The sequence below is a fragment of the Balaenoptera ricei genome, chromosome 19 (genome assembly GCF_028023285.1).
Source record: "Balaenoptera ricei isolate mBalRic1 chromosome 19, mBalRic1.hap2, whole genome shotgun sequence".
In the NCBI taxonomy this organism is placed as follows: Eukaryota; Metazoa; Chordata; class Mammalia; order Artiodactyla; family Balaenopteridae; genus Balaenoptera; species Balaenoptera ricei.
In genome coordinates this window covers 1,306,560-1,333,843 of record NC_082657.1, presented here as the reverse complement: position 1 = coordinate 1,333,843, position 27,284 = coordinate 1,306,560, and the positions used below count along the sequence as shown (strand labels likewise).

Below are 27,284 nucleotides of genomic sequence, written 5' to 3'. Positions count from 1 at the left end.
TGGAGTTTTTTGGGTTTCTATATATACAGTGTCATGCCATCTGCAAATAGTGAGTTTTACTTCTTCCTTCTGTAAACCGAAATTTCAGAAACAGAGACCTGATTGAAATAAAAAGGCATTTATTTGGGGTTTATTAAGAATGTAGTCCAGGAGGGAATTCCCTGGCAGTCCAGTATTTAGGACTCTGCCCTTTCACTGCCAAGGGTGCGGGTTCAATCCCTGGTCAGGGAACCAAGATCCCGCAAGCCGCCCCTTGCCCCAAAAAAAGTATTTAGTCCAGGATACACAGAGTCAAGGAGCATGTGAATTGTATTCTACTATACTACAAAATGGAGAAAGCTTAAAATGGAAGGCAAAAACTGCAAGGCCATAGTGAGTTACATAGTTGTCTGTCAGGAATTATAATTGGAGCAAGCAAGAAATAAGGGTGCTTGTTAAGCAAGGATTGGTTGGGGTCCAAAATGGTTGCAGAGTTACAAGGGGAAACTTTAGACCAAAAGGGTGCAGCTGCTGGGTGTTCTAAATATGGCTGATGGTGTCCTTGGGTTTGGTACAGTTCAAAGAAAGTTCAAATTCTCAGTGACGCAGGGATGTGTTTGAGATCTGATCCTCAACGGCTGCTCAACTCCATTTTGTATGCCTGAGTATGATTACACCATTACAATTTCAATTTGTCATTCCTCAAGGTAAAGATTTTATGACAGAGGAATAATTCCAATATTAGGATTATCAGGATTACAGAAAACATGAGGAAGGGGTAAAAAGGCTTATTGACCCTCACTGTGACAAAGTCAAGTGTATAGGTACCTCAGTTAACAAAAAGAAAAACAGTTTGAAACTATCAACAAAGTTGGGGTTACAGGCCTGGTCTCGACTCTTGCGATGAGCTGTCTACTCAGATGTCATCTGCTTCTGACCCAGGGAAGTTTTTCTTGTTTTGACGGAGGTCATCAATGGGTTGGGAGGTCCATTCAGGATTGGTAGCCTTTCAAAAATGAGAAACGTGACTCCATGAGTGAACACCAAAGGTTTTGCTGCACATGGCTTAGTGAACAACCTGTTAATACCTGATTAACAACCTCTTTCCACTGAGGTTGCAAAGCATCTCCAGGGAGGTGTCTTTTCCAATAAATATAGTCACCTGGTTGTAAATTGTTTTCTTTAATGGCTTTGTCTCCTGGGAACTCACTTTTTTTTTTTTTTTTAAAAAGGTTACTCACTTTTAAAAGATTCTAGTACTAGTAAGCATGAAGCTTTAATGTTTTTAGTTAATTCTTGGCAATATGTTAAGAGGTCTCCTTTAACCACATTGGGCTCATGTAGTGCATTACATATTTTCATTGTTCTTCCCGTAATTATTTCAAAGGAAGAAAGTCAGTGCTTACCAAAGGGGGTAGACCTTAGGCTGAGCAATACCAGGGGCAGGGGTTCCGGCTATGGTAGATTAAAAGATTCAACTAGTTTAGCCAATTAAGTCTTTTTAAAATTATTATTATTGAAGTATACTTGATGTACAATGTTGTGTTAATTTCTGCTGAACAACAAAGTAATTCAGTTATACATATATATATATTCTTTTTCACATTGTTTTCCATTATGGTTTATCACAGGATGTAGTTCCCTGTGCTACACAGTAGGACCTTGTTGTTTATCCATTCTATTCAATATATATTGTATAATAGTTTGCATCTGCTAATCCCAAACCCCCAATCCATCCCTCCCTAACCCCTTCTCCCCCTTGGCAACCACAAGTCTCTTCTCTATGTCTGTGAGTCTGTTTCTGTTTTTATACATAAGTTCATTTGTGTCATATTTTAGATTCCACATAAAAGTGATATCATATGGTATTTGTCTTTCTCTTTCTGACTTACTTCACTTAGTATGATAATCTCTAGTTCCATCCATGTTGCTGCAAATGGCATTATTTCATTCTTTTTGATGGCTGACTAGTATTCCATTGTCTATATGTACATCTTCTTTATCCATTCTTCTGTCGATGGACATTTAGGTTGTTTCCATGTCTTGTTAGCCAATTGAGCCTTAATGGTTCTATATGTAAGTTCCACTAGCCTGGAGGACTGTGAATGATAGAGGCAGTGGAAATACTGGGGGGGAAATAAAAGGCCAAGTTTTACAGATTGACTGAATAACTTGCCCTGTAAAATGAGTTCCTTGATTACTATGAAGCTCAGATGAAATACTCCATGTAGAAATTATTTTTTCCAAAAGAATTTTGCCTACCAAAAGTGCGATAACCCTGCAACATGGAAATGTTTCAATCCAGTGAGAAAACATGCATACTAGTACAACTACATATTTATATCCCTGAGATGGTGGCAGTTGGATAAATTCCATTAACCATACCTCAAAGGGTCCTGAAGGCAAAGGAAAACAATCTTTAGAGAAATGGATGGGTTTACCTGGATTACATTTTGGACAAAGGTTACACTTCAAATATACTTCAGTGGCTATTTTGTGGGATGGTTTTCAGTAGCATTGTTTTGCACATATCATTTTATCTGGGCCCCCATGTATGTTCAATAATATGTTCCTGGAGGCTATGAGTCAAAACTGGAGTACTGTTAGACCCCTACCATAAATTATGATCTTCCCAAAATTTACATCCCCGGTATAAGATTTGTCTCATTCCTCTGGAGAAACATTGTTTTAGGTTTCTGCCAGTAAATCTCGTAAGCTAACATAAGGTTAGGTAATAATTAAAGCTTTTTTGAAGTGGGTCAGAGAGCAGCAGTCATTGCTACAGTATCGGCTAAATTATTTCCTTTCCTTTGAACCAAGCCTTGAATAACCTGAGATATTTATAATGGCCAGAAGTTTTAGTATTTTAATAGCTTCCAGAAGGTCCAATATATATTGGCTATTCTTAATAGTTTGTCCTGTGGAAGTTAAAACAAACAAACAAAACCCTTTGCTTCCATATAATACCAAAATCATGGGTAACATCAAAAGCATATTGACTGGGACTTCCCTGGTGGCGCAGTTGTTAAGAATCCGCCTGCCAGTGCAGGGGATGTGGGTTCAAGCCCTTGTCCAGTAAGATCCCACATGCCGTGGAGCAACTAAGCCCGTGAGCCACAACTACTGAGCCCACGTGCCACAACTACTGAAGCCTGTGCGCCTAGAGCCCACGCTCCACAAGAAGAGAAGCCACCGCAATGAGAAGCCCGCGCACCGCAACGAAGAGTAGCCCCCACTTGTCACAACTAGAGAAAAAGCCCCCGCGCAGCAACGAAGACCCAACGCAGACATAAATAAATAAATAAAATTAAAAAAAAAAAGGGGGGACATGGTGGCTGATACCTCTTGTTTGAAAAAAAAAAGCATACTGGCTATCAGTATAAATATTAACAGTTTGATCTTTTGCTATAATGCAGGCTCAAGTAGTTAGAGGCTGTCTTTTTGAGAAGCCTGCATGCCTGAAGAGCAAAGAAGTTAGTTATCCACATATTGGAGTAAAGTGAAGTCATTTGGGAAAGTAACATCTGCAAGGTATGATTTTAAGGTCTGAGAAAAGTAAATAGGACTCTCCGTATATCCCTGGGGCAATACTGTCCAAGTGTACTGTTGGTCATTCCAAGTAAAGGCAAACAAGGATTGGCTGTCTGGATCCACTGGCATAACAAAGAAAGCACCACATAAATCAGCCATGTGAAAACCTTGCTGTCTGTGGTAACTGCAAAAAGGCATATGGGAATTAAGGACTACTGGATGGCGGGATATGACTATATTATTGATGGCTCTTTAATACTGAACAAAATGCCTCTTCCATTAGGTTTTCTAACTGAGAGGAAGGAGGTATTGCAAGGACTCGTGCAAAGAATCACTAGACCTTGTTTAATATAGTCTTTTATGATATGTTGAATTCCTTTTATAGGTTCCTGTTTGAGGAGATATTACTTGATGTTGGGGAGGGGTTAAGATGAGTCTACATCTATTTTGATTGGGGTGCTGCATGAATTTTCCCTCTATCCATAGAGATTTGGGACCGTAGTGTTTGTACAAGTTCATCCTTTCTTGGGGTTATGATTGATATGAGAAAAATGATGGCAGCTTCACATTCAGGGCCTTAATTTGTGTCATTAGGACCTTGTTGATTGGAATGTTCTTCCAGATTTAAAACATTTCCCCCTTTTGTGAGAAGGAAACATGTGCATTATGGGCCTCTAAGAAGTCTCTTCTGAGGATGTGTACAGGAGTGGAAGGAAGAAGGAGAAAGGAATGTGTGTCTGTGACAGGCCAAGTTGGAATGGAGTGGGTTGAGATTTAAAAACAGTCATTGGGTGCTTAGAAACTCTCACCATTGAAATTGTTTTAGTACTCCACAGAAGAGAATGTTTCAAAGTGGTGGGACTGAGAACAGAAAGAGTGGTACCCCGTAAGAATTAAAGCTCTATCTGTTCTCAAACAATGGTGAATTCAATTTCTCCAGAGTGTTAGTGAGAAGAAAGGGAGAAACCCCAGGTATTTCCTTGGAGCAGCCCTAGGCGAGACAGAAAGGAAGTTGCATAGGACCTTTGTTTGGAGAAGGGCTAGCAGGATTTTGTTTTCTCTCTGAGTGACTTTCAGAATTTATAGCAAGCTCTTTTTAAAATTCCCAGGCTTTTTTTGCAATAATAGCAAAGGTACCTTTGAAGGTCTTCTGTGTTGGAGGGTCTTTCATTGTAAGATTGGAGGCGTGTTGGCCTTTTTTGGCCAGTCAATTGCTGAAGCTGTAAACTCATTATTTGAGTAGCCTTCTTCTTAGCTATTTTTGTATGGTCTTGGACAGCTGCTGTGCCATACTGCATAAATCATGGGCATCCATGGCTGCCCAATTTCACTGATGCCTTTTAACTAAAGTGGCAAGTTCTTAATCTAAACCATTCATGAGTTGGTATTAACATCTTCCATTCCTGAATACTGTTTGAAAGTTTTTTGAAATCTTTCAAAGAATTCAAGTACAGATTCCTTAGGTTTTGAGTACACAGTTGGATATGTTTCAATCAGTAATATTTGGGGAAACTTCTGGAATAACCAGTAAAGGGTTTTGGCTAAGTCTTTGGCCCTATCTTGATCTTCAGCTGTTTTCTTTTGGAAGTCTTCTATAGGTTTCTTCCAATCCGCCTTATTAAGCCATTCTTTTGCTCTGCCTTCCCCTACCAGCATGTGTATAAGTTGATAAGGATCAGAATAGCCTGGTTCATAGGTTTGTATAACAAGATTAAGTTGTTTGGCAAAGGAAATGAGGTCCAAAAATGATCACAGAATTCTTTAGCTATAGCCCTAAGTTCACGTTTACTCCATGGGACAAAGACAATAAAGGGTTCAGGTGGACTTCGTTTTAATAGGGGCTGCCAGGACAGGGGGGTTGAGTGAGGTTTAGGCTCAGGAGTGTTAACTGATGGAGGAGGAGGAGGAGGGTATCTGGTGGAGAAAGAGAAGAGAGGGGGTAAGTTAAATAAAAACGGAGTTTGGAAAGAGGTGGGTAAAGGAATGGAGGAGAAGGTGCAGAATTGGGAGGGGAATAGGAGTGGGGTAAAGAATTTCATGATTTCTTAAGTTTAGAAACAGTCTGAGTCAATTTTTAATTACAGCTTGGAGGGAAGCAATTTCCCCAGTATTATGTTTAGAGGCCTCTAAATATCAATTAAAACATGTTTTCTGGGACCTCCCTCGTGGCACAGTGGTTAAGAATCTGCCTGCCAATGCAGGGGACATGGGTTTGATCCCTGGTCCGGGAAGACCCCATATGCCACGGAGCAAGTAAGCCCATGTGCCACAACTACTGAGCCAGCGTGCTGCAACTACTGAAGCCCACTCTCTGCAACAAGAGAAGCCACCGCAATGAGAAGCCCGTGCACCGCAACGAAGAGTAGTCCCCGCTCATCACAACTAGAGGAAGCCTGTGCTCAGCAATGAAGACCCAATGCAGCTATAAATAATAAATATTTAAAAATATGCTTTCCATTAATTTTTCTCTGTTTCTGGTATTTTTTTCTAGGCATGCATGAAGATTGACAAATTTGGGAATTTCAAAAGCTCCCCATTTTGGCCAGGGCAATTTTAAATCATACCAGGTTAAATGGACCCATTTAGATAGGTCGTTACAGGATGAGGGCCCATAGGTGTTAAACACAAAGCTGACAGGGTTTTGTTTTGTTTTGAATGAGAACTTGGCATTATTCTGAGTACTCATCAAAATCAAAAGAAACCTGAAACCCGAATCTCCTACCAAGTGGCACAGATTAAAACAAAACAAAATAAAACAAACAAACAAAAAACTCCACTCCCAAAAGGGAGGACTAAAGTCAACACTGAGAGACACCCAATTTTATTTATGATCTAAGCCCTGACCAAATGAGAGTTTTGGGTTCAGGAGAACTCTCTGCAGTCTTTATGTGAGTGAAAAGATGGCTAAACGCAATGGGTCCATGTAGGTACTGAATGCCAACACCAAGTCTGAAGAAGTGCTGGAGGTCACACTGGGTAATGCCAACTACACCAAGCAATGTTAACCTAAATTTCAGAAATGGAGACCTTATTGAAATAAAGAGGCATTTATTTGTGGTTTATTAGACTACAGCCTGGGAGACACAGGTTCAAGAAGCACCTGAACTATGTTCCTCTGGATTACAAAATGGAGGAAGCTTATACAGGCAAAAAACTGCAAGGGCACAGTTAGTTACATATGTTGTTTGTAAGGAATTATTTAGAGATGGCAAGAAGAGTGCTTGCTAAACAAGCATTGGTTGGGGTCTGAAATTCTTGCACTGACAAAGGGGAACCTTGAGACCATAAGGTTACACCCGGCAGATGTTGTTCTAAATATAGCTGTAGGTGTCCTGGGGTTTGGTACTTCACAGAAAGTTCAAGTTCTCAGTGGTACACGGATGTGTCTGAGACCAGAACCTCAATAGTCTTCCCAATCCGTTTTGTACACCTGAACTATAATTACTCCATTATGATTCCAATGTTTCCTCACTTTGCAATTTGGATGCCTTTTATTTTTCTTGCCTAGCTGCTGTGGCTAGGACTTCTATGAATGGTGGTGGGGGTACATCCTTCAAGGACTGAGGTTTAAGCCACTGGGGCCATGTACCTATTTCTCCTATCCAAGAGCCTCAGAACTGTTCCCTAGTTTCCCCACACTGGTAGAAAGGTGTCCCCACCCTGTCCCATACTCTCACATCTCAATGTACTCATGGTATCCATTACAGGAGTGCAAAATCACATTGTTTTAAATGGAGTTCACATGATGTAGCCTTGAAATAAGGGGAGATCAGAACATGTTATCTTTGTCATTTGCAAAGGGCAGGGTGACTTTGAGACAGATGTGTGCCTCTGTGAGCCTGGCGCTGCCTTCCAGCAGGGCAGGGATTTCAACACTCACACAGCTTGTGATTATCTATGTGCTGAGATTCTCCTATTTGGGGATCCAAAAGTGAAAAGGAGGGTAGAATCCCACACCTGATTTAAACCAAATTGAAAACAAATTCATTTGTCCTTAGCAGTGTTCCTTCTCAGATACAGACTTTTCCCATTTTGCACTCTCTCTGTGGCTTTTGGATTAAGAGACCTGACCCACGTCAAGCATTTGTTCAATCGCTATGGAAGGCAGTCCCCATTGATTAATATTGTGTTATTGCTACATTAAATGAAAAGCTACTGTCTGTGCTGCCTACATAAATACTGCCCATTGTCATGCACAACCCATTGACAACATGCAGAAGTAGTCATTTTTTTGTGGAAGTGGGTCTAGTGGTGAAGGGTTGTGCTCAGAGCAGAGGACAGAAGTCAGGAAGACATGTATACCAAAGTCAAATCCTTCAAGGACTTTGGGGAAACCCCTTCTTACACTTGTTTAAGATCTATACACTTTTGGTCTCTTTTCCATGTATCAATATTCACTGAGCACCTAGCACAATGCCTGGCCCATACTAGGTGTTCAATAAATATCTACTGAATGAATGAATGAATGAATGCCCTCATCCAAGCAAGGTGAATATATATTATTATATTTTATGGGTACTTAGAAATTATATAATGCTCTTTAAATCTTTGTAAAGGCTAACAGGCTGAGTCTTTTATTTGTGGGTATGAAGTGGCAAATTTGGGAGAGAGAAAATAGCAACATGTTTAGGCTGTTTTCAATGGGTGCAGCCTCTATGTATAATGAACCCCCTCCCCGTGATTCATGATGAATGATCAAACTTACCCTTGTAATTTAGCCCTGTGAGAAAGACAGCCATTGCCCAGACATCAATGCACATAACTGTACCGCCACCGCCCTCTAACTTATTCATTCTAAATGTCTGGACACAACAAGGGGAGAAGCATTCAGAAACAGTGATCAACACAATGACATATTTCGTCTCGGGTAGGTTCACCCCAGATCTTCTCTTTCCCACAAACCTAATACAACAAGCAACTTCTTAGAAAATATTTGGACATAAAGGTAAAAGTCCAACAAATTTTTTTGTTCAAAAGCGTTGAGAATGAAGCTATAATAAAAATTTTGTGGCCACAATACTAAAACAGACAGCAACACACGTTGTGCTCTATTTGTAACCATGGAGATCAGCTCCAGCCCAGATGGGGCTGATGTAGGCACTGCATCCCCGCCTCAGGTGATCTTGTGGTATGGGGTACTCCCCCTCTTCAGTTCTGTGCAATCCAATTAACAAATACTGACCTGACTCCGGCCAATCATGGCTGGATTGCCCACAAAGCCAGGTAAGCATTTGCTGGGGTGGAAGCAGGGACAGGGGAATGGGGCATTCAAGAAAGAATCAGGAAGGGAATTCCCTGGTGGTCCAGTGGTTAAGACTCCCCACTTCCACTGCAGGGGGCACGGGCTTGATCCCTGGTGGGGGAACTAAGATCCCACAAGCCATGTGGCATGACGTGGCTAAAAAAAAAAAAAAATCTGGGGCTTCCCTGGTGGTGCAGTAGTTAAGAATCCGCCTGCCAATGCAGGGGACACGGGTTCGAGCCCTGGTCCGGGAAGATCCCACATGCCGTGGAGCAAGTAAGCCCGTGCACCACAACTACTGAGCCTGTGCTCTAAAGCCTGCGAGCCACAACTACTGAGCCCACGTGCTACAGCTACTGAAGCCCACATGCCTAGAGCCCGTGCTCGGCAACAAGAGAAGCCACTGCAATGAGAAGCCTGCGCACCGCGATGAAGAGTAACCCCCGCTCGCCGCAACTAGAGAAAGCCCGTGTGCAGCAACGAAGACCCAACACAGCCAAAAAAAATAAAATAAAATAAATAAATTTATAAAAAAAAAAATCTGGAAATCTGTACCCATCATTTTATTTATGGAGTGCTTGCTATTGCCAGGCACTGCCCCTATCACTGGATAAACAGCAATCTTTCTCTCCCTCATGGAAATTACATTTTTGCATTAATTAAAAATTTATTTTCCAACTGAATATTGTTTTTATTTTGAATTATTTGGGAGGGTACCACAATCATTTTAGTACTGTAGCCATAAAATTTTTATTATAGCTTCATTCCCAGCATGAAGTAACGACTTTTACCTTTTTGTTTGTTAAATATTTATTTATTTTTATTTTACTTGGCCGTGTCAGGTCTTAGTTGCAGCACGTGGGATCTTCGTTACAGCGTGCAGGATCTTTAGTTGCTGCGTGTGGGATCTTTAGCTGCGGCATGCTAACTCTTAGTTGCTGCATGTGGGATCTAGTTCCCTGACCAGGGATCGAACCCGGGCCTCCTGCATTGGGAGCACGGAGCCTTAGCCACTGGACCACCAGGGAAATCCCTAAAGACTTTTACCTTTATGTCCAAATATCTTCTAAGAAGTTGCTTGTGGTATTAGGTTGAGTTTTTAAGTAGGAATGATCACTGCTCTAAGGGTGAGAGAGGTCTCACATAAATCCAAGAAGTTTGGCTTTAGGCGAAAGATGCAAAGTCAATAGCAGGAGTAATTAACAGCAGTACTATCGGGAGTTAGGTGTCACCAGGCTGAGTCTGAGGTATTGCAGGCATCTCTAAGTGGAGGTGTTAAGTGGGCATGTGAAATACACCTGGAGTTCAGGTAAGGAGGGGGTTAATGTAAAGATACCCATAAGCAGGAGATTGGCACGTGGACTATGTCAGACTTAAGAGGTACACCCCACAGGTTATGTGGCAATGCCATTAAGGCTGAAGGGAGGGTATTCTGCATGGACTGGCTCACTTGCCTGGACCCCTGGAGAGGGGTGGTGGCTGTCATCATCACTAAGACAGGTTAGGAAGTACAGCGACCATGAGACAGAGTGTGTGTGTGTGCATGAGTGTGTGTGGGGGGGGTGGGGGGGGGAGGCTGTCATCATCACTAAGACAGGTTAGGAAGTACAGTGACCATGAGAGAGAGAGAGAGAGAGGTGTGTGTGTGTGTGTGTGCACGTGCGTGTGTGTGTGGTGTGGGAGCTGGCTTCAGATGAAGATCCAGGAGTGACACGAAATTCCAAGGAGGTGAATAAGAGATTTATTGAGAGGCAAGGCAATAAATGGAATCAGATGATACTGAGATAAGACCTGGTGCTGTTTTCCTCTCTACAGGCTCAGAGTTTTGTGATAACTCCTGGTGAAGCCTATAGAGTGTCAGACTGGATGACAGATTAGCTAAAGAGTAAATAAGGTCAATTTCTACCAAACATACAAAGAAGAACTTATACCAATCCATCTCAAAGTCTTCCAAAAGACTGAAGAGGATGGAACACCCCCAAAGTCATTCTATGAAGCCATCACCACCCTGATACAAAAACCAGACAAAAACACCACCAAAAAAGAAAATTACAGGCCAATATCGTTGATGAATATAGATGCAAAAATTCTCCACAAAATATTAGCAAACCGAATCCAACAACACATAAAAAAGATCATACAGCAGTATCAAGTTGGATTCATCCCAGGGTCACAAGGATGGTTCAACATATGTAAATCAATCAATGTAATACACCACATCAACAAAATAAAAGACAAAAACCATGTGACCATCTCAATAGATGCAGAAAAAGCATTTGATAAAATTCAACATCCATTCATGATAAAAACTCTCACCAAAGTGGGTATAAAGGGAACATATCTCAACATAATAAAAGCTATTTATGGGATTTCCCTGGTGGCACAGTGTTTAAGAATCTGCCTGCCAATGCAGGGGACACGGGTTCAAGCCCTGGTCCAGGAAGATCCCACATGCCGTGGAGCAAGTAAGCCTGTATGCCACAACTACTGAGCCTGTGCTCTAGAGCCCGCGAGCCACAACTACTGAGCCCGCGTGCCACAACTACTGAAGTCCATGTGCCTAGAGCCCATGCTCTGCAACAAGAGAAGCCACCAGAATGAGAAGCCCACGCACCGCAACAAAGAGTAACCCCCACTCACTGCAACTAGAGAAAGCCCGTGCACAGCAACAAAGACCCAACGCAGCCAAAAAAAAAGCTATTTATGACAAACCCACAGCCAACATAATACTCAATGGTGAAAAGCTGAAAGCCTTCCTGCTAAAATCTGGAACAAGACAAGGATGCCCACCCTCACCACTTCTATTCAACATAGTATTAGAAGTCCTAGCCAGAGCAATCAAACAAGAAAAAGAAATAAAAAGTACCCAAATTGAAAGGAAAGATGTAAAATTCTCCTTATATGCAGATGACATGATACTATATATTGAAAACCCTAAAGACTCCACACAAAAACTACTAGAACTGATAAATAAATTCAGCAAGGTATCAGGATACAAGATTAACACACAGAAATCAGTTGCACTTCTTTACACTAACAATGAAATATCAGAAAGGGAAAGTAAGAAAACAATCCCTTTTAAAACTGCATTAAAAAAGTTAAAATACTTAGAAATAAACCTGATCAAGGAGGTGAAAGACTTATATGCTGAGAGCTATAAAACACTGATAAAAGAAACTGAAGATGATTCAAAGAAATGGAAAGCTATCCCATGCTCTTGGGTTAGAAGAATTAATAGTGTTAAAATGGCCATACTACCCAAAGCGATCTACAGATTCAATGAAATCTCCATCAAATTACCCATGACATTTTTCACAGAACTAGAACAAAAAAATTCTAAAATTTATATGGACCCATAAAAGACCCATATTGCCAAAGCAATCCTGAGGAAAAAGAACAAAGCTGGAGGCATAACCCTCCCACACCACAGACAATACTACAAAGTTATAGTCATCAAAACAGCATGGTACTGGCATAAAAACAGACACATGGATCAATGGAACAGAAGAGAGAGCCCAGAAATAAACCCACACACCTATGGTCAATTAATTTTCAACAAAGGAGGCAAGAATATACAATGGAAAAAAGACAGTCTCTTCAGGAAGTGGTGGTGGGAAAGCTGGACAGCCACATGTAAATCAATGAAGTTAGAACACTCCCTCATACCATACACAAAAATAAACTCAAAATGGCTTGAAGACTTAAACATGAGACATGATACCATAAAACTCTTAGAAGAGAACATATGCAAAACATTCTCTGACATAAACCATAGCAATGTTTTCTTAGGTCAGTCTTCCAAGGCAAAAGAAATAAAAGTAAAAATAAACAAATGGGACCTAATCAAACTTATAAGCTCTTGCACAGCAAAGGAAACCATGAACAAAACAAAAAGACAACCTACGGACTGGGAGAAAATATTTGCAAACAATGTGATTGACAAGGGCTTAATTTCCAAAATATATAAACAGCTCATACAACTCAATAACAAGAACAAAAAACAAATAACCCAACAAAAAAATGGACAGAGACCTAAATAGACTTTTCTCCAAAGAACATACAGATGGCCAATAGGCACATAAAAAGATGCTCAGCATTGCTAATTAGTAGAGAAATGCAAATCAGAACGATAATGTGGTATCACCTCACACTGGTCAGAATGGCCATCATGAAAAAGTCAACAAATAAATGCTGGGGAGGGTGTAGTGAAAAGAAAACCCTCCTATGCTGTTGGTGGGTATGTAAGTTGGTAAAGCCACTATGGAGAACAGTATGGAGGTTCCTTAAAAAACAAAAATAGAGTTACCATATGATCCAGCAATCCCACTCCTGGGCATACATTGGGAGAAAACGCTAATTCAAAAAGATACATGCACCCCTATGTTCACAGCAGCGCTATTTACAATAGCCAAGACATGGAAACTACATAAATGTCCAACAGCTGGAAGGATAAAGATGTGGTGTGTGTATACACACACATACACACACACACACACACACACACACACACACACACACACACAAATGGAATACTACTCAGCCATAAAAAAGAATGAATTAATGCTATTTGCAGCTACATGGATGGACCTAGAGGTTATCATACTAAGCAAAGTAAGTCAGAAAGAGAAAGACAAATACCATATGATATCCCTTATACATGGAATCTAAAATATGATACAAATGAACTTATTACAAAACAGAAACTGGGGCTTCCCCGGTGGCACCGTGGTTAAGAAGCCGCCTGCCAATGCAGGGGACACGGGTTCGAGCCCTGGTCTGGGAAGATCCCACATGCCACGGAGCAAGTAAGCCCGTGCGCCACAACTACTGAGCCTGTGCTCTAGAGCCCTCGAACAACAACTACTGAGCACGCGCGCCACAGCTACCGAAGCCTGCGCGCCTAGAGCCCATACTCCGCAACAAGAGAAGCCACCGCAATGAGAAGCCTGCACACCCCAACAAAGAGTAACCCCCGCTCGCCACAACTAGAGAAAGCCCGTGCACAGCAACGAAAACCCAATGCAGCCAAAAATAAATGGTAATAAATGAAATATTAAAAAATCTTAAAAAACAAAACAAAACAGAAGCAGACGTGAAGGTTGGTGAGTTGGTGCAGAGTTCGTCTCAGCACACGTGGCCACGCTGGGATGGATTCCTCCTCATCTTCCTCCGCAGCGGGTTTGGGCTCGGTTGACTGGCAGCTGCAGCATTTCATGGAGGTAGAGTCTCAGAAGCAGCGCTTCCAGCAGCTGGTGCACCAGATGACGAAACTTCGTTGGGTAAAGTGCATGGACAAGCCTGGGCCAAAGTTGGACAGTCCAGCTGAGGCCTGTTTTGTGAACTGCATTGGGCACTTCATTGATACAAGCCAATTCAACTTGAATCAACTGGAAGAGACCCAGAAATCCAAGCCAGTCTTCTCAGAAAGCCATTCTGACTGACCTCAGCATTACCACTTTGGAAAAGGAAGATAGTTCAAGAAATGAAGAGCAGTTGATGGGATGGTTGAAGAAAAGGCTATAGGGGGATCCGCTCCCACCTTTGTCACTCTTGGGACATCCTGTCATCTGAGAATGAACAAAGACCAATTTTTGTGTGTGGGGGGTTTGAGGGTCAAATGTGTTTGGGGTTGTGTTTTTTAATGCTAATCTTGGGAAAACAATTGACAGATGAATGGAAAACTCTACTAGATGTATATTACTGTATATGGGACAAAGCTTTTCTCATAGTCCCATTAACTGCTCCCTACAATTTTAATAGTGGAACTGCTCTATAATTTGATAGTGGGACCACATAGGTAATAATCTGTTATTTCTGTGGATTCATTTCAGATTTCTAGAGAGATCGACATACATCTTTGTGTCTCTCAGAAAGGGCAGCAGCGGGGGAAAGAGTAATTTGGTACTTGACTGTAGGCCTCCTTATCTAGTGTTTGACTATCAGTGCTGGAAAAAAAGATGTATGGAATATTCATACAGTACATTTCACCTTTCCAGATTATCTCTCTCCCTTATACTGTGATTCACTTAAATATCTATATAAAGTACAGTCTTGAGCTAGTACAGGTAGCCTGAGAGTCTAGAGGCCTTTGGTTAAAGGAACATAATTCTCATACTAAACTGCCACAAGGAAGAAGTTAACTTACCCTGTATATCAGGGTCCAAAAAAATTTAAAGATGTGCCTAAATGACAAAATAAGTTATAAAGATTTAGGCCACTCAAAAACTAACAGCAGTTTCAGGTAGAGGTGCATGCCTAATGTAAATCGGCATAGTTTCTGTTTAGTGCGTTCTTTTAATCACTGAAATAAAAGATTCTACAAGAAAAAAAAAAAAAAACAGAAACAGAAACAGACTCACAGATATAGAAAACAAACTTACGGTTACCAAAAGGGAAAGGGAGTGGAGGGAGGGATAAATTAGGAGCTTAGGATTAACAGATACAAACTACTATATACAGATAAACAACAAGGTCCTACTGTAGAGCACAGGGAACTATATTCAATATCTTGTAATAAACCATAATGGAAGAGACAAGAGTAAATGAGGTCAGCTGGGAGTCTCTTGGGCTGTGGTGGGAGAGGTGGGGTTGGGCTTTGGATGAGAGGAGGCAGATAGAAAAAAGGTGTGGCTGGTGTAGAGTAGGCACATGCAATACTGGAGAGGACGTAGGGCATGTGACTTCCACACAAGGTCAAAACCTGTGTTCCTGTTTTATCGGGTTGGCCAAAAAGTTCGTTCAGGGTTTCCCGTAAGATGCTACCGAAAAACCCCAACCAACTTTTTTGGCCAACCCAGTATTTTGTAACTCTTGCAGTTTTAGGTTTTTCTGTATATGTCTATGATCCATAGTTATTTAATTTTTATAAGTTCTCTTTGCATACCCAATTGCATACCCAACTGCTACCGCACACTGATCTAACAAATCATTCTTTCTATACCAAATTGCTTTTGTTCCTTCACTGAAAAACAACTGATCAGTTGTGTGTATGTTTATTTCTAGACCTCCTATTCCCTTACATTTATCTATTTGTATTTACGTTAGCACTTTCTTGTTTCCAGGTTGTTTTGACTATTCTTGGTCCTTTGCACTTGCATTTTCATTGTAGAAGCCACTTCGCAATTTCTATTAAAAAAAAAAAAAAAGAGGGGCATCCCTGGTGGCGCAGTGGTTTAGAGTCTGCCTGCCAATGCAGGGGACACGGGTTCGAGCCCTGGTCTGGGAGGATCCCACATGCCGCGGAGCGGCTGGGCCCGTGAGCCACAACTGCTGAGCCTGCGCGTCTGGAGTCTGTGCTCCGCAGCAAGAGAGGCCGCGATGGTGAGAGGCCTGCGCACCGCGATGAAGAGTGGCCCCCGCTTGCCACAACTAGGGAAAGCCCTCGCACGAAACGAAGACCCAACACAGCCAAAAATAAAATAAATTAATTAATTAAAAAAAAAAAAAAAAGAGCTTACCGAGATTTTGACTTGGATTTCACTTAACACACAGATCAATTTAGAAGGAAATATTGAGTGTTACAATCCGTAAATGTGAGATATCTCTCCTTTTACTTGGATCTTAATTTTTTTTTCTCTAATTTTTAAAATTCTGTTTACCCATCTTGCATGTATTTTTTACATCTGATGGTATGCTCAATTTTAATTGTATTGATTATATTTTCTTATATTTTTGTATTTTTCCTACTCTGGCCTTTGGGTACTTATTCCTAGTGAGGCTATCCCTCTCAGAGCTAGCTAATTCTTACAGGTAACAAATCCTTCCCCTGTAAGCATGCTTGTTATACACAAACTGACCAATCTGGAGCCCGCACCCCCAACTATAACCTTATCAAATTCACACACCAAACCAATAATCCTCCCTGCCCTATACCATACCTAGCTCTGGTATAGGTACCTAGCTCTGGTACCTATACCAGAGCTAGGTACGGGACAACGAGGGTCCACCCTCCCAAAACGGAGCCTGCTGAAAAATTTCAAACTGTCTGTCTTAGTCTTATAGGTCTGCTATAACAAAACACCATAGACTGGGTGATTTATGAAGAAAAGACATTCATTTATCCCAATTCTGGTGACTGGAAGTCCTCCGATGCCATAAAGGTGCCTCATGATTGGGTGAATGTCCTCTTCTGGGTGGCAACTAGGGATGACCCCTGTAGCCCAGAGTCTGCCAGAATTTTTCAAGGCTGTGAGCCATGCTCTTCTTGACCTTCCTGAGCAGAAGGTGGAGGCCCAGCATATGCGGCCCAGTATGACATGCTGTGCTTCCTGTTTCTAGGGAACCGTGTAATGTCCTTCTTCATAATAACTTCCATGTCTGCATGTCTCACAGTGCATGATTAAAACAAGTCCCTGGTACATTTCAACACAGACATTTGGGGAGGGGAGGGGGGATCTGAAGTTCTCAACTGTTTATTGCTATTGCAAATAGGATGGTTTCTTTTATATGGATCTTGAATTCTTCAAGCTTCAGATACTCAGTCGTTCTAGCAGGTTTTTTTGGTTAATGTTATGTTTTGTTTTTTATTGAAGTATAGCTGATGTACAATGTTATATAAATTACAGGAGTACAATATAGTGATTCACAATTTTTAAAGGTTGTACTCCATTTATAGTTATAGAATATTGGCTATATTCCCTGTGTTGTACAATATATCCTTGTAGCTTATTTTGTACATCACAGTTTGTACCTCTGATTCCCCTACCCTTATATGGCCCCTCCCCACTTCCCTTTCCTCACAGGTAACCACTAGTTTGTTCTCTGTATCTGTGAGTCAGCTTCTTTTTTGTTATATTCACTAGTCTGTTGTATTTTTAAGATTCCACATATAAGTGATACCATAGAGTATTTGTCTTTCTCTATCTGATTTATTTCACTTGGCATAATACCCTCCAAGTCCATCCATGTTGTTGCAAATGGCAAAATTTCATTCTTTTTTATGGCTGAGTAGTATTCCATTGTATATGTTTATTCTGGGTTATGCTTTGTTTGGAGATCCCATAGAGTTTTCTCCATAGATCAGTTTTATTTTTTCCTTAACAATGTGAGTAATTTTACTTTTTATTGCCTCATTATTGTGACTATAACCTCCATCTCAATACTGAATAGAAGTCTAGTTTTATTAAAATTTCCAGTATAATATTGAACCAAAGTCTTGCTTAATTTGGCTTTGTCTTATTTTTCTACTTTCTTAAGGGACAACATGCCATTAAGTTGAAGCCATTCTTTTCGCATATGTGTTTGGTCCATAAATTTAAAAATTACAAATAAAAATATAGGTATTTAGTCCATCAAAAAAAAGCTTCACAGTGAAATCTAAACTGGTATTTGAACAATATTCAGGTATCACAGCCAAGTCAAGTTGATATATAAAATTAATCAACACAAGTCCACCTCTTGTCAACTTGGCACCATACAAACTTAAACCATTCCTTATCTCCAAATAAAGACAACAACAAGGTCAGGACACAACTATCCTGTGTACAACCAAAAATACAATAACTCTTTCTTCAGAAAGGAGACAGACTCCCTGCGTAACATTCACTCTCCTCCTTGATACCCTATAACCAAATACTATGATATAAATTTAACAATATTTAAATACTGTGATGTGAAGTCAGCACATCTTCTGTTAAATGATAAGGGGGTGAAAGAAGGAAGAAAAAGGTATTGGCTGTACACACACATTCATGACAAAAATCAGGAAGAAATACTCACGACATTACTGACTACTATCCTCACTTCTGTTAATGGTCACATGAACTAACTAATATGTAGCTCTTCCACAATCCATTCCATGTTCCTTTTGTCCTCAGCAGCACCTCGAATGGTCATTTTTTATTCCCTGGTTGGGTGACCAAAGCATTCTTTCCTGAAGGGTCTGGGCCATGAGTTGTCTTGCCTGAAGTAGGTTGTGAATAGTTTTCCGTTGACTTTACCATAGATCATGACAAGACATCTTAAGGGATCTCTGCATTCCAGACACACACTTCCTTTGTGCAAGTAGCAGTGGGAAGTATAGTCCAATTTGCACCTGATAATCAGATTCAATCACCAGAGCCAGCACAGTAACTCTTACTTTGCCTGTTGATTCAGAAGCATGAGTAGCGCAAAGTGGCAGACTGGCAGTGTTACTCTCCAGGACAACGGAATCATTCTACTGCAGTAGTGAAAGCACTCTTCCCTTTGCAACTAAGACCTCTACACAATCAGTGCTTCATGAAGACAGGAAGCAAAAATTTCCCCTAGTGCCTCTCTATGGATAACTGTCAGTGGTGCCACTCACATATCTACCCCTTGATTCCTGGACACATCAATCCAGGCTATGGGACAAATAGTCCTATTTGTTGTTTGATGATTCAGAGCCTATACAGCTTCCTGGGGAATCTTTCCCTGGCCCTCCAAGTATTGCCACATAGCAATCTGCCCAGGCCACAGGAAACATGTGAGGATCATGTAGACACCAGGGACCTTTGAACCGAGATTGTGCTGTTTAGGAAGATCTCTGGGTGGCACTGATGACAAATGCCATGTAGGGGTCTGCCTGGCCCACCCTCTCTTCTGAGAACAGCCCTGCTAACTGGGCTGTGGGGACACCTGACCCCACCAGGCTGGACCAGTCAGCTTCCCTCCTGTGGAATCTGGAACAGGGACCTCAGACTGAGGCCCGAGGGTGCTGGGCACTGGGATGGGGGCTGGTGTTCAGAAGGACATTGTTTCTATCCCACCGATCACTGCTACAGACACAGGGAGACCAGGCAGGAGAAGGGACCAGAAAACTGCAGGACCTGTGGGGAGGAGGAAAGGTGACTCCTGTGACCTTCCTGATCAGCCCAGAAACAAGGCGGGTGGGGTCCCCCACAGGTGTGAGAGCTGAGCACTTACCCAGTGAGACCAGAAGCTCACAGGTCTCCAGCATCACCTCCTGGTACAGAGTCCTCTGGTCCAGGTCAAGTTGTCCCACTCCTCTTGGTCACAGCCACATTCTTAAAGGTCACCACCACCTGGAGAGTCAAACACAGGTAGTGGTGTTGGCCTTGTGCACTTGGATGGGATCAACCTTGTCACTCTGTTGCTGGTGAAGATGCAGAGAGACCCAGGCTTGAATCACCGAGGCCTCCGGATCGCCAAGTTCTGTGTTGGGCTCAAGGGGAAAGCAGATGCAACCTTGGGACATAATGCAATTGTGGCTGAGAGAAAAGTCTCCCATGAAGGAAGTCACTGGAGAAGACAAAGACAGTGTCACAGAGACACAGACAGTGCTGTTCCATGAGGACTGGGGAGAGATGGTAAGTGCTCTGGGAAAAATGATCATGATGATAATTCCAACAATGGTAACAGTAAAGTGACAGCAGCTAAGCCTCTCTGGTCCTCACAGTGCACCTGCCCCAAGTTGAGGCCTTTACACAATAAGAGCCCCTGCTCGGGAGCCAGACTTCCAGGGTTTGAATCAAGACTCTGGAATTAGACACTTCCTGCCAGTGCGACCACAGGGGAGGACATCCCATCATTTCTCTAAGCCTCGATTTCTGCATCAATACAACAATCAGTCCCACTTCACCACGCAGTTTGGAGAACTAAAGAGAAAATGTTTACATGGCAGATGCTGGACTGCCTGGCACAGTTACGTGTTCAATGTATTTTGTGACTCTTACTAATCCTCCCACAGCCCATGAGGTAAATGCCATCATCACCTCCGTGTCACAGCCAGAGGTCTGAGCCCCAGGCAGCTCTAGAAAATCAGCCACAACCTCAAATTTAAGGAGCAGAAGTGGGAATTGAACATCCAGTAAAAGCGGGAACAGAGTTGCCAGAAGATTGGCAGGTGGGGGCAGGGGTACCTTAGCCAGAATTATTATAAAACAGCCAGGAAAAGACTATCCTAAGAGGTGACACTGATGCACAGGAATGGTGGGGAGAGATAGCCCTGCAGAGATCTGGGAACGGGGCCCCAGACAAAGAGAAGTGCAAGTTGAAGCTGCAAACTGGGCAGGAGTTTTACAAGTTCAGGACTGCCTGGCCGTGTGCGGTGAGTGAGGGAAAAATGGAGGGAAAAAAGCTTGGGGGTAAGCAAGGGGCAGATCAAGTAGAGAGAGCCCTGTGGGCCATAGTTGGGAGAAAGACTGCATTTATTATAAGTGTGAGGCAAGCACCTGAGGGGGGAGAGCCATTCATTCACTGAACCATTTGTTGAGTACCTTTTGTAAGCCCAGGCTGTTGTTCTAGGTCCTGAGCGGCAACAGTGCTCATGCTCGGGGTCTGGGAAGAGATCCTAAACAAGCAACTAAATAAACGAGCAAGACAATGTCACAGGGACCCAAAGATTCCAAAGTCAAGAAAATAGCACGAGAACACAAGAGGTTACAGTCTGCTTTCGACAGGGCACCACGGAAAGCCTCTTTCAGGACAGCACACTGGAGTGAGTCTGAAATAAAGTGAGGAAGGAGCCAAGTGAATGGGCAGTTTAACAAATAAGACAAGGCCTGTCAGCAATCAGGACTATGATGAGGGTACTCAGGGCCACGGCTATGGAGTTACCCAGGACCTCTTGTGTTTTTGTGTCCAAAGGGACACCACACTCCTGCACATTATCGTCATTTACCATATGTAACTGAACCTCAAACAGGAAAACAGTTTCAGTGGGAAGCCAGTTCCACTGGCTGTAAACTGGAAGACAAATTCCTTGGCCTTCTGGGTGCCCTGCCTGTCCTGACACCTTTTCTGTCCTAGCAGAGCTGCAATCCCCAAGCTGCTGCAGGCTACTCCTGCCTCTTCCCCACCCCAGCCCTTATCTTTGTAGAGGTTACACAGCTGGGAAGCCCAAGGGTCAGATTCCAAGGAGGAGCCTCTAAGATCAACAAAGGCTCAGGAGGCACCTCCGTGGAAAGAGAGCCAGAGTGGCGCTCCCTGCACCGTGCTGGACTCGGGGGGATACACGTGCTTTTTCTAGTTCCCTCAAACCCAGTTGGAGGAACTTTAATATTCCTGTTTTGTGCCCGAGAAAACAGAAACCAAGGGCAACAGGGAAAGCTGCTCAAGGTCCTAGACTCGGGAAGGGGCGGGGCCGCAACACACAGAAAGGTCTCCGGACTGTGCGGCCTGCGCTCCTCCCTGCGGGTCCTTCCACGCCAGCGGTATGGGGTCAGGGGGATTCGAGAAGCCACATCTCTCCCTACCACACAGCGTCCCACTGACTGACAGAAATGGGAGCCTCCGCGTGAAGCCCCTAACCTGGATTCCCACCCGGAGCACAAGCGACCCCATCCCGAGGTTCCGACAAACAATGCCCTGGGGAGGACAAGGTGACGACTCACAGGACACCACCATCCTGCACAGCAGCGCGCCTCGGCCACGTGGGTGGGGTCCGAGCGGGCGTGGCCTGGAGCACCGTCCACTCACCTGCGCCGGGGTCACCAGCGCCGCCATCGCACCGCGGGGAGCGTAGGGCCACGTGAGGGCGCCGGAGACCGGCGAGTCCAGCGGGCTTAGCTGACCCTCTCCCAGGTCGTACAAAGGCGCAGGTGGGCCCTCCTGGCTGTCCTCCCCGCTCCGTCCCTAAGTCCCGGGAAGAGATCCTAGTGGGTGGGGACACACCAGCCTCACCACAAAGAAAAGCCCGCTCCTCCGGCGCAGGAAGTCCCGCCCCTGACAACGCGAGCCAGTAACGCCCCTTTTCTGTGACGCCATCAGTCCGGCCCTCACAGCCATCACTCAAAGCACAGCCTGCTGGGTAATGTAGTTCTTTTTTAAAAAATATTTTATTTATTCACTCATTCATTCATTCATTCATTCATTATGCGCTACGTCTTCGTTGGGGCCCGCGGGCTTCTCTGGTTGTGGCGCGCGTGGTAGCGTAGTTCTTGCTCTGCAGCCGGCCGGGAGAGGGTGTCTCTGTTCCTTCTAGGAGCCTGGGGCCCAGAGGCCTGGAGAGGAGCTGGCAAAGGAAATGCAGAGGCTCTAATGAAGGAGGCGAGGCATGGGATGTTCCTAAAGGGGACGATCCAGATTTCCCTGTTGTGTTTTTTGCGTCTTGTCATTTAAGATGCTCGGAACATAACAAGTGGACATACTGTATTGTAAATTTTTTAATGTTCCTATTCTGCTGCCTCAACATCCCCACAGACTGGCTGTGAGCACATCCCCACCACCCCGCCCCCACCCCACCCCGGGTGACTGGGTACACCAGAGTGATGAGGCTGTGGTCCCAACTCAAGTTCCCCTTCTTGTCCTCCCATGACTTAGTGACATTCCAACCCACCAATGAAATCCCCTCATGACTTTTGCCTGGGTACTCCGCCCTGATCCCCAGTAATGGTACTTACCTAGGGGGCCCCACTCTTCTCCTGCTTCGTTGAGAATGCTCCCCAGGTGCTCCTCCTATATGGTTCCTGTGTGGGGTGACATGCCAGTCTCTTCTAGGACCTGTGAATATAATAAATCCTTTATATGCCTCTAAGGGTACAATTTCCACAACTGTGTTGTAGTGCTCCATAAAGACCCCACAAGTGGGACTTACTTCTCTCTTCACCATATGGGGGAGTAACACATGATATGATATCACTCAGATACAAAGTACCTTCACTCATAGCCGCAAACTAATAAACATCTTGTTCCTTTTCAAATACATGTGGATGGAAGCTTTACAATCAGTTTTGTGAGTTTCAGTATGTTTGCTCAGAGTCAAGAGAGAAAGGGCTTCACACATGGCCATTACTGGGATGTTGGGGAGGAAGAGGTTGTGTGTCCCTGAAAAAGATGGACAGTAGTGAAATTTTTTCTATAAATTTTTAAATAAATTGATGAAGTTCATCAAAAGTAAGTTGGGAAAATATAGGGTAGATTTTTTTTTTAATGAGGGTGCTTTGACATAAATTGTAATTTTAAGCATATGTTATTATCCAAGTATCTTTATTTTGTCCCTTCTGTTTTTTGAAGATGTATTCCCGTTAAAGGGAGATATTGTTTTGTAGACTGCATTCAGCAAACAGGAACACAAAGGAAAACCTGAATGCACACACTGCAATGTCACTCAGTCACAAACTGCATGCTTTTTTTTTTTTTTTTTTTTCTGGCCGGGCTGCACGGATTTCGGGGATCTTAGTTCCCCGACTAGGGATTGAACCTGGGGCCATGGCAGTGAAAATGCCAAGTCCTAACTACTGGACCGCCAGGGAATTCCCAATAAACTGCACTGCTCTTCAACTTTATGTAGCTCAAAGCTTCAGAGATAATTTTGTAGGCTTCAGTATGTGTAATCAAGGAACAATTAAAAAAGAGTTAAGCCAATATCATGACAGGGGAAATGGATGGTATCTGTCAGGAGGCCAAGTAGGAAGTAGATGATGTGGCATTCTGCCTGTTTCCCACACAAAATAATTCTTTCCTGCATGAGTACATCTCAGTGTTTCTGTTGAAACCCCAGCAAGTCCAATTATTTTTTCCATATATTTCTAACTCAATTTCCTGAAATAGATACTGCTATGGTCTTAATGTTTGTTTCCCCCTCAATTCTTATGTTCAAAGCCTAATGCCTAATGTCATGATATTAGGACATAGGATCCTTGGTAGGTGGTTAGGTCAGAAGGGCTCTACCCTCATGAAAGGAACTAGTGCCCTTATAAAATAGGGCCCGGAAAGTTCACTGCTTTTACAATGTGAGGACATGGCAAGAAGAAGGAGGCTATCTATGAAACAGGAAGTGGGCTCTCACCGGACACTGAATCCATGGGAAACTTGAGTTTGGACTTCCAGCCTCCAGAGCTGCGAGAAATAAATGCCTGTTGATTATAAGCCACCCAGTATATGATGTTTTCTTACAGCAGTTCGAATGGACTAAAACAGATAAAATTAATTTTAAAATATGAGACTTATCTGGGACTTCCCTGGCAGTCAAGTGCTTAAGATTCAGCACTCCCAATGCGGGGGGCATGGGTTTGATCCCTGGTCGGGAAACTAAGATCCTGCTTGCTGCATGGCGCAGCCAAATAAATAAATAAATAATAAAATAAAATAAGATGGACTTCCCTGGTGGTCCAGTGGGTACTCCGTGCTCCCAATGCAGGGGGCCTGGGTTCGAACCCTGGTCGGGGAACTAGATCCCCCATGCCTGCCACAACTAAGAGTCCACAAGCCACAACTAAGAGCCCACATGCCACAACTAAAAAAGATCCCGCATGCCACAACTAAACATGCCACAACGAGGATCCCACGCACCGCAACTAAGACAGGGCGCAGCCTAAATAAATAAATAAATATATTTTTTAAATAATAAAATAAAATAAGAGACTTATCTGAAAAGAAGAGCCACTTACTAAATGTTTTTTCCTACTAGGAGAGTGGCTACCACGATCACAGTCTTAGCATGTGTACAACAGGTGCACCTTATCCCTGAGATAAACATTTCATTATGGTTTGAGCATGATGTTAGTGGTCCAAATAATTATCCTGAAAAATTGCTAAATAGAGTTGAGGGATCAAGCTCTTGCCTCCCTGATCTTTACAAACTGTATTTTGAGGTAATTGAACAGAACATTATGGAAAAAATCTTCTTCACAGAGGATTTCTAGCTAATAAATGCAGAAATAGCAGTAGAGGTAGGTGAAATGTTTCAACAGCTTATAAAATAATCAACGACCCAATTATCATCAGTGCATGCTGATACAATAGATAAAAGATGCATGGAAACTTGGTACCTGGAGAGAAACACTAATAACATTGGAACCCAAACACAAAAGAGAGACATCCAGACATCAGAACAGGCTTATGTGATACAGTCACAATTTCTTAGCATTGTGTGTGGAGTATTATGGCCAAAGGATGAATCTGAATTTCAAACTTGTTTGGATGGCAAGACTATTCACTGAAATTGGGAATGAATTTCTGTTGTTCATGATGAGTTCATGGTGTGTTTGAGACATTCAAGTGGACGCATTGGATTGAGGAGGTGGATGGGCATTCGGAACAGAATTAGGATCTGAGTTAGGGCTGGACACAGACACCAGCTGGCTGAGCAGCATGAAGGATGTTTTGAAAACAAGAAATATGAAAATATTTTTCTTCTTATTTAAGAATTTACTGTATATCTACACTAACTTTAGAGCAATGGGAAAGCGTAGAGAATCTAGATATATATAAACCCTAATAATGTCAATTTATTTCCAGTAAAGTTGCCAAAGGCATGTAAGGGGGAAAGGATAATATATTGAACAAATTTGCCAGAAAAATCATATGGTGGGGCTTATGTTAAAAATAAATTTAGGGACTTCCCTGGTGGCACAGTGGTTAAGAATCTGCCTGCCAATACAGGGGACGCGGGTTCGATCCCTGGTCCGGGAACATCCCACATGCTGCGGCGCAACTAAGCCCGTGAGCCACAACTACTGAGCCCGCGCGCCTAGAGCCCACGAGCCACAACTACTGAAGCCCGCAAGCCACAACTACTGAGCCCACATGCTGCAACTACTAAAGCCCATGTGCCCAGAGCCCGTGCTCCACAACAAGAGAAGCCACCGCAATGAGAAGCCCGTGCACCACAACGAAGAGTAGCCCCCGCTCCCTGCAACTAGAGAAAGCCCGCGCGCAGCAACGAAGACCCAGTGCAGCCAAAAACAATAAATAAATAAAATAAATAAATTAAAAAAAAAAAAAGAATGTTGCCTTCAGTAGTTCCCTGGTTGTCCAGTGGTTAGGACTCAGCCGTGGGCCTGTGTTCAATCCTTATGCGGGGAACTAAGATCATGCAAGCCGGGCAGTGGGGCCAAAAAAAGAAAAGAAAAGAATATTGCCTTCTCAGGTTTTAACTCTTCCTCTTTTTAATTTGTAATACTTAAAAAAAAATAGTAGTACTTATTGAATTTATTATTTATATATTAACTCTTTAAAAATTATAGGTAGCTCAATATCTTCTTAAAGCGTTTTTTTCTTGTTTCATTTTTAATTTTTTTAAAATAAAAGAAGCCTGTTATTATCATATAGTTTGTGCATATGCTGTGAAAATTTTTATATTTGCTTTGAGAACTCCTGCAAGGCATGCCAAATTAATAGTGTTGTGGAATGTGAAATAAAATGGAGTCACTGATGTCAAGGGGTTTTAACGTGGAGCTGGGAGGCTATTAATTAGTGGACATCCTGCACCTCCCCACCTGGTGAAACCGTGAACTTTTGATCTGAGCCAACCTGCAAATATTCCAAGGACTCTGCAATAACACTTGCAACTTGTCACACTAATGGACTATTACTTCCCTCTAGTGATAGCCTTAGTACACAATCCTGTTCAACCAAGACTAGCTTCTGCCTCCAATTCCAATTAAAATTCTGTAATACAAAACTCTCTTTGCATTTAAAATCCCCTGAATTTTACTCCCTAGCAGAATACCTTTTGGGTTGCTATTTGAATACGTGTCCCGAATTGCAATTCTGTGATCCCAAGTAAATGTGTTGTGCTTGATTACTGCCTCTCAGGTTTACTGAGGTGGACAGTATCAACGATAGACTAATGTTATCTAACTTTATGTAGTTATTATTTTAGCCAATA

The 27,284-nt window shown here is 42.7% G+C and overlaps 2 protein-coding genes and 1 long non-coding RNA gene across 4 annotated transcripts in view; 1 reads left to right on the top strand and 2 right to left on the bottom strand.

The window, feature by feature from the left end:
• Nucleotides 1–102: 102 nt before the first annotated feature.
• LOC132353236 (uncharacterized) lies at nucleotides 103–22,387 on the bottom strand. The gene is made up of 3 exons (XR_009498979.1): nucleotides 22,151–22,387; nucleotides 19,637–19,755; nucleotides 103–985 (listed from the first exon to the last, which is right to left on the bottom strand). It is a non-coding gene; the product is annotated as an uncharacterized LOC132353236 (long non-coding RNA).
• LOC132353768 (mitochondrial import inner membrane translocase subunit Tim8 A-like) lies at nucleotides 13,839–14,193 on the top strand. The gene has a single exon (XM_059905175.1). The coding sequence runs from the start codon at nucleotides 13,900–13,902 to the stop codon at nucleotides 14,191–14,193; it is 294 nt and encodes a 97-aa protein (XP_059761158.1). The 5' UTR covers nucleotides 13,839–13,899.
• A 103-nt stretch (nucleotides 22,388–22,490) lies between the features above and the next one.
• The window catches only part of LOC132353213 (zinc finger protein 416-like), a 39,911-nt gene continuing 35,117 nt past the window's right edge, over nucleotides 22,491–27,284 (bottom strand). Inside the window, exons 7-9 of one of the 2 annotated variants that reach the window (XM_059904243.1) lie at nucleotides 24,462–24,511; nucleotides 23,074–23,173; nucleotides 22,491–22,685 (exon numbers count right to left, since the gene is read on the bottom strand). In XM_059904243.1, the coding sequence (XP_059760226.1) occupies nucleotides 22,652–22,685; nucleotides 23,074–23,173; nucleotides 24,462–24,511 (184 nt within the window). In that variant the 3' untranslated portion in view covers nucleotides 22,491–22,651. Of the gene's footprint in view, nucleotides 22,686–23,073; nucleotides 23,174–24,461; nucleotides 24,512–27,284 lie in introns of those variants that run through there. The other variant, XM_059904244.1, reaches the window with a different exon arrangement.

Bases quoted from the DNA above. Each gene is read 5' to 3' on its own strand.
- LOC132353768 (XM_059905175.1), top strand. From the start codon at position 13,900: ATGGATTCCTCCTCATCTTCCTCCGCAGCGGGTTTGGGCTCGGTTGAC.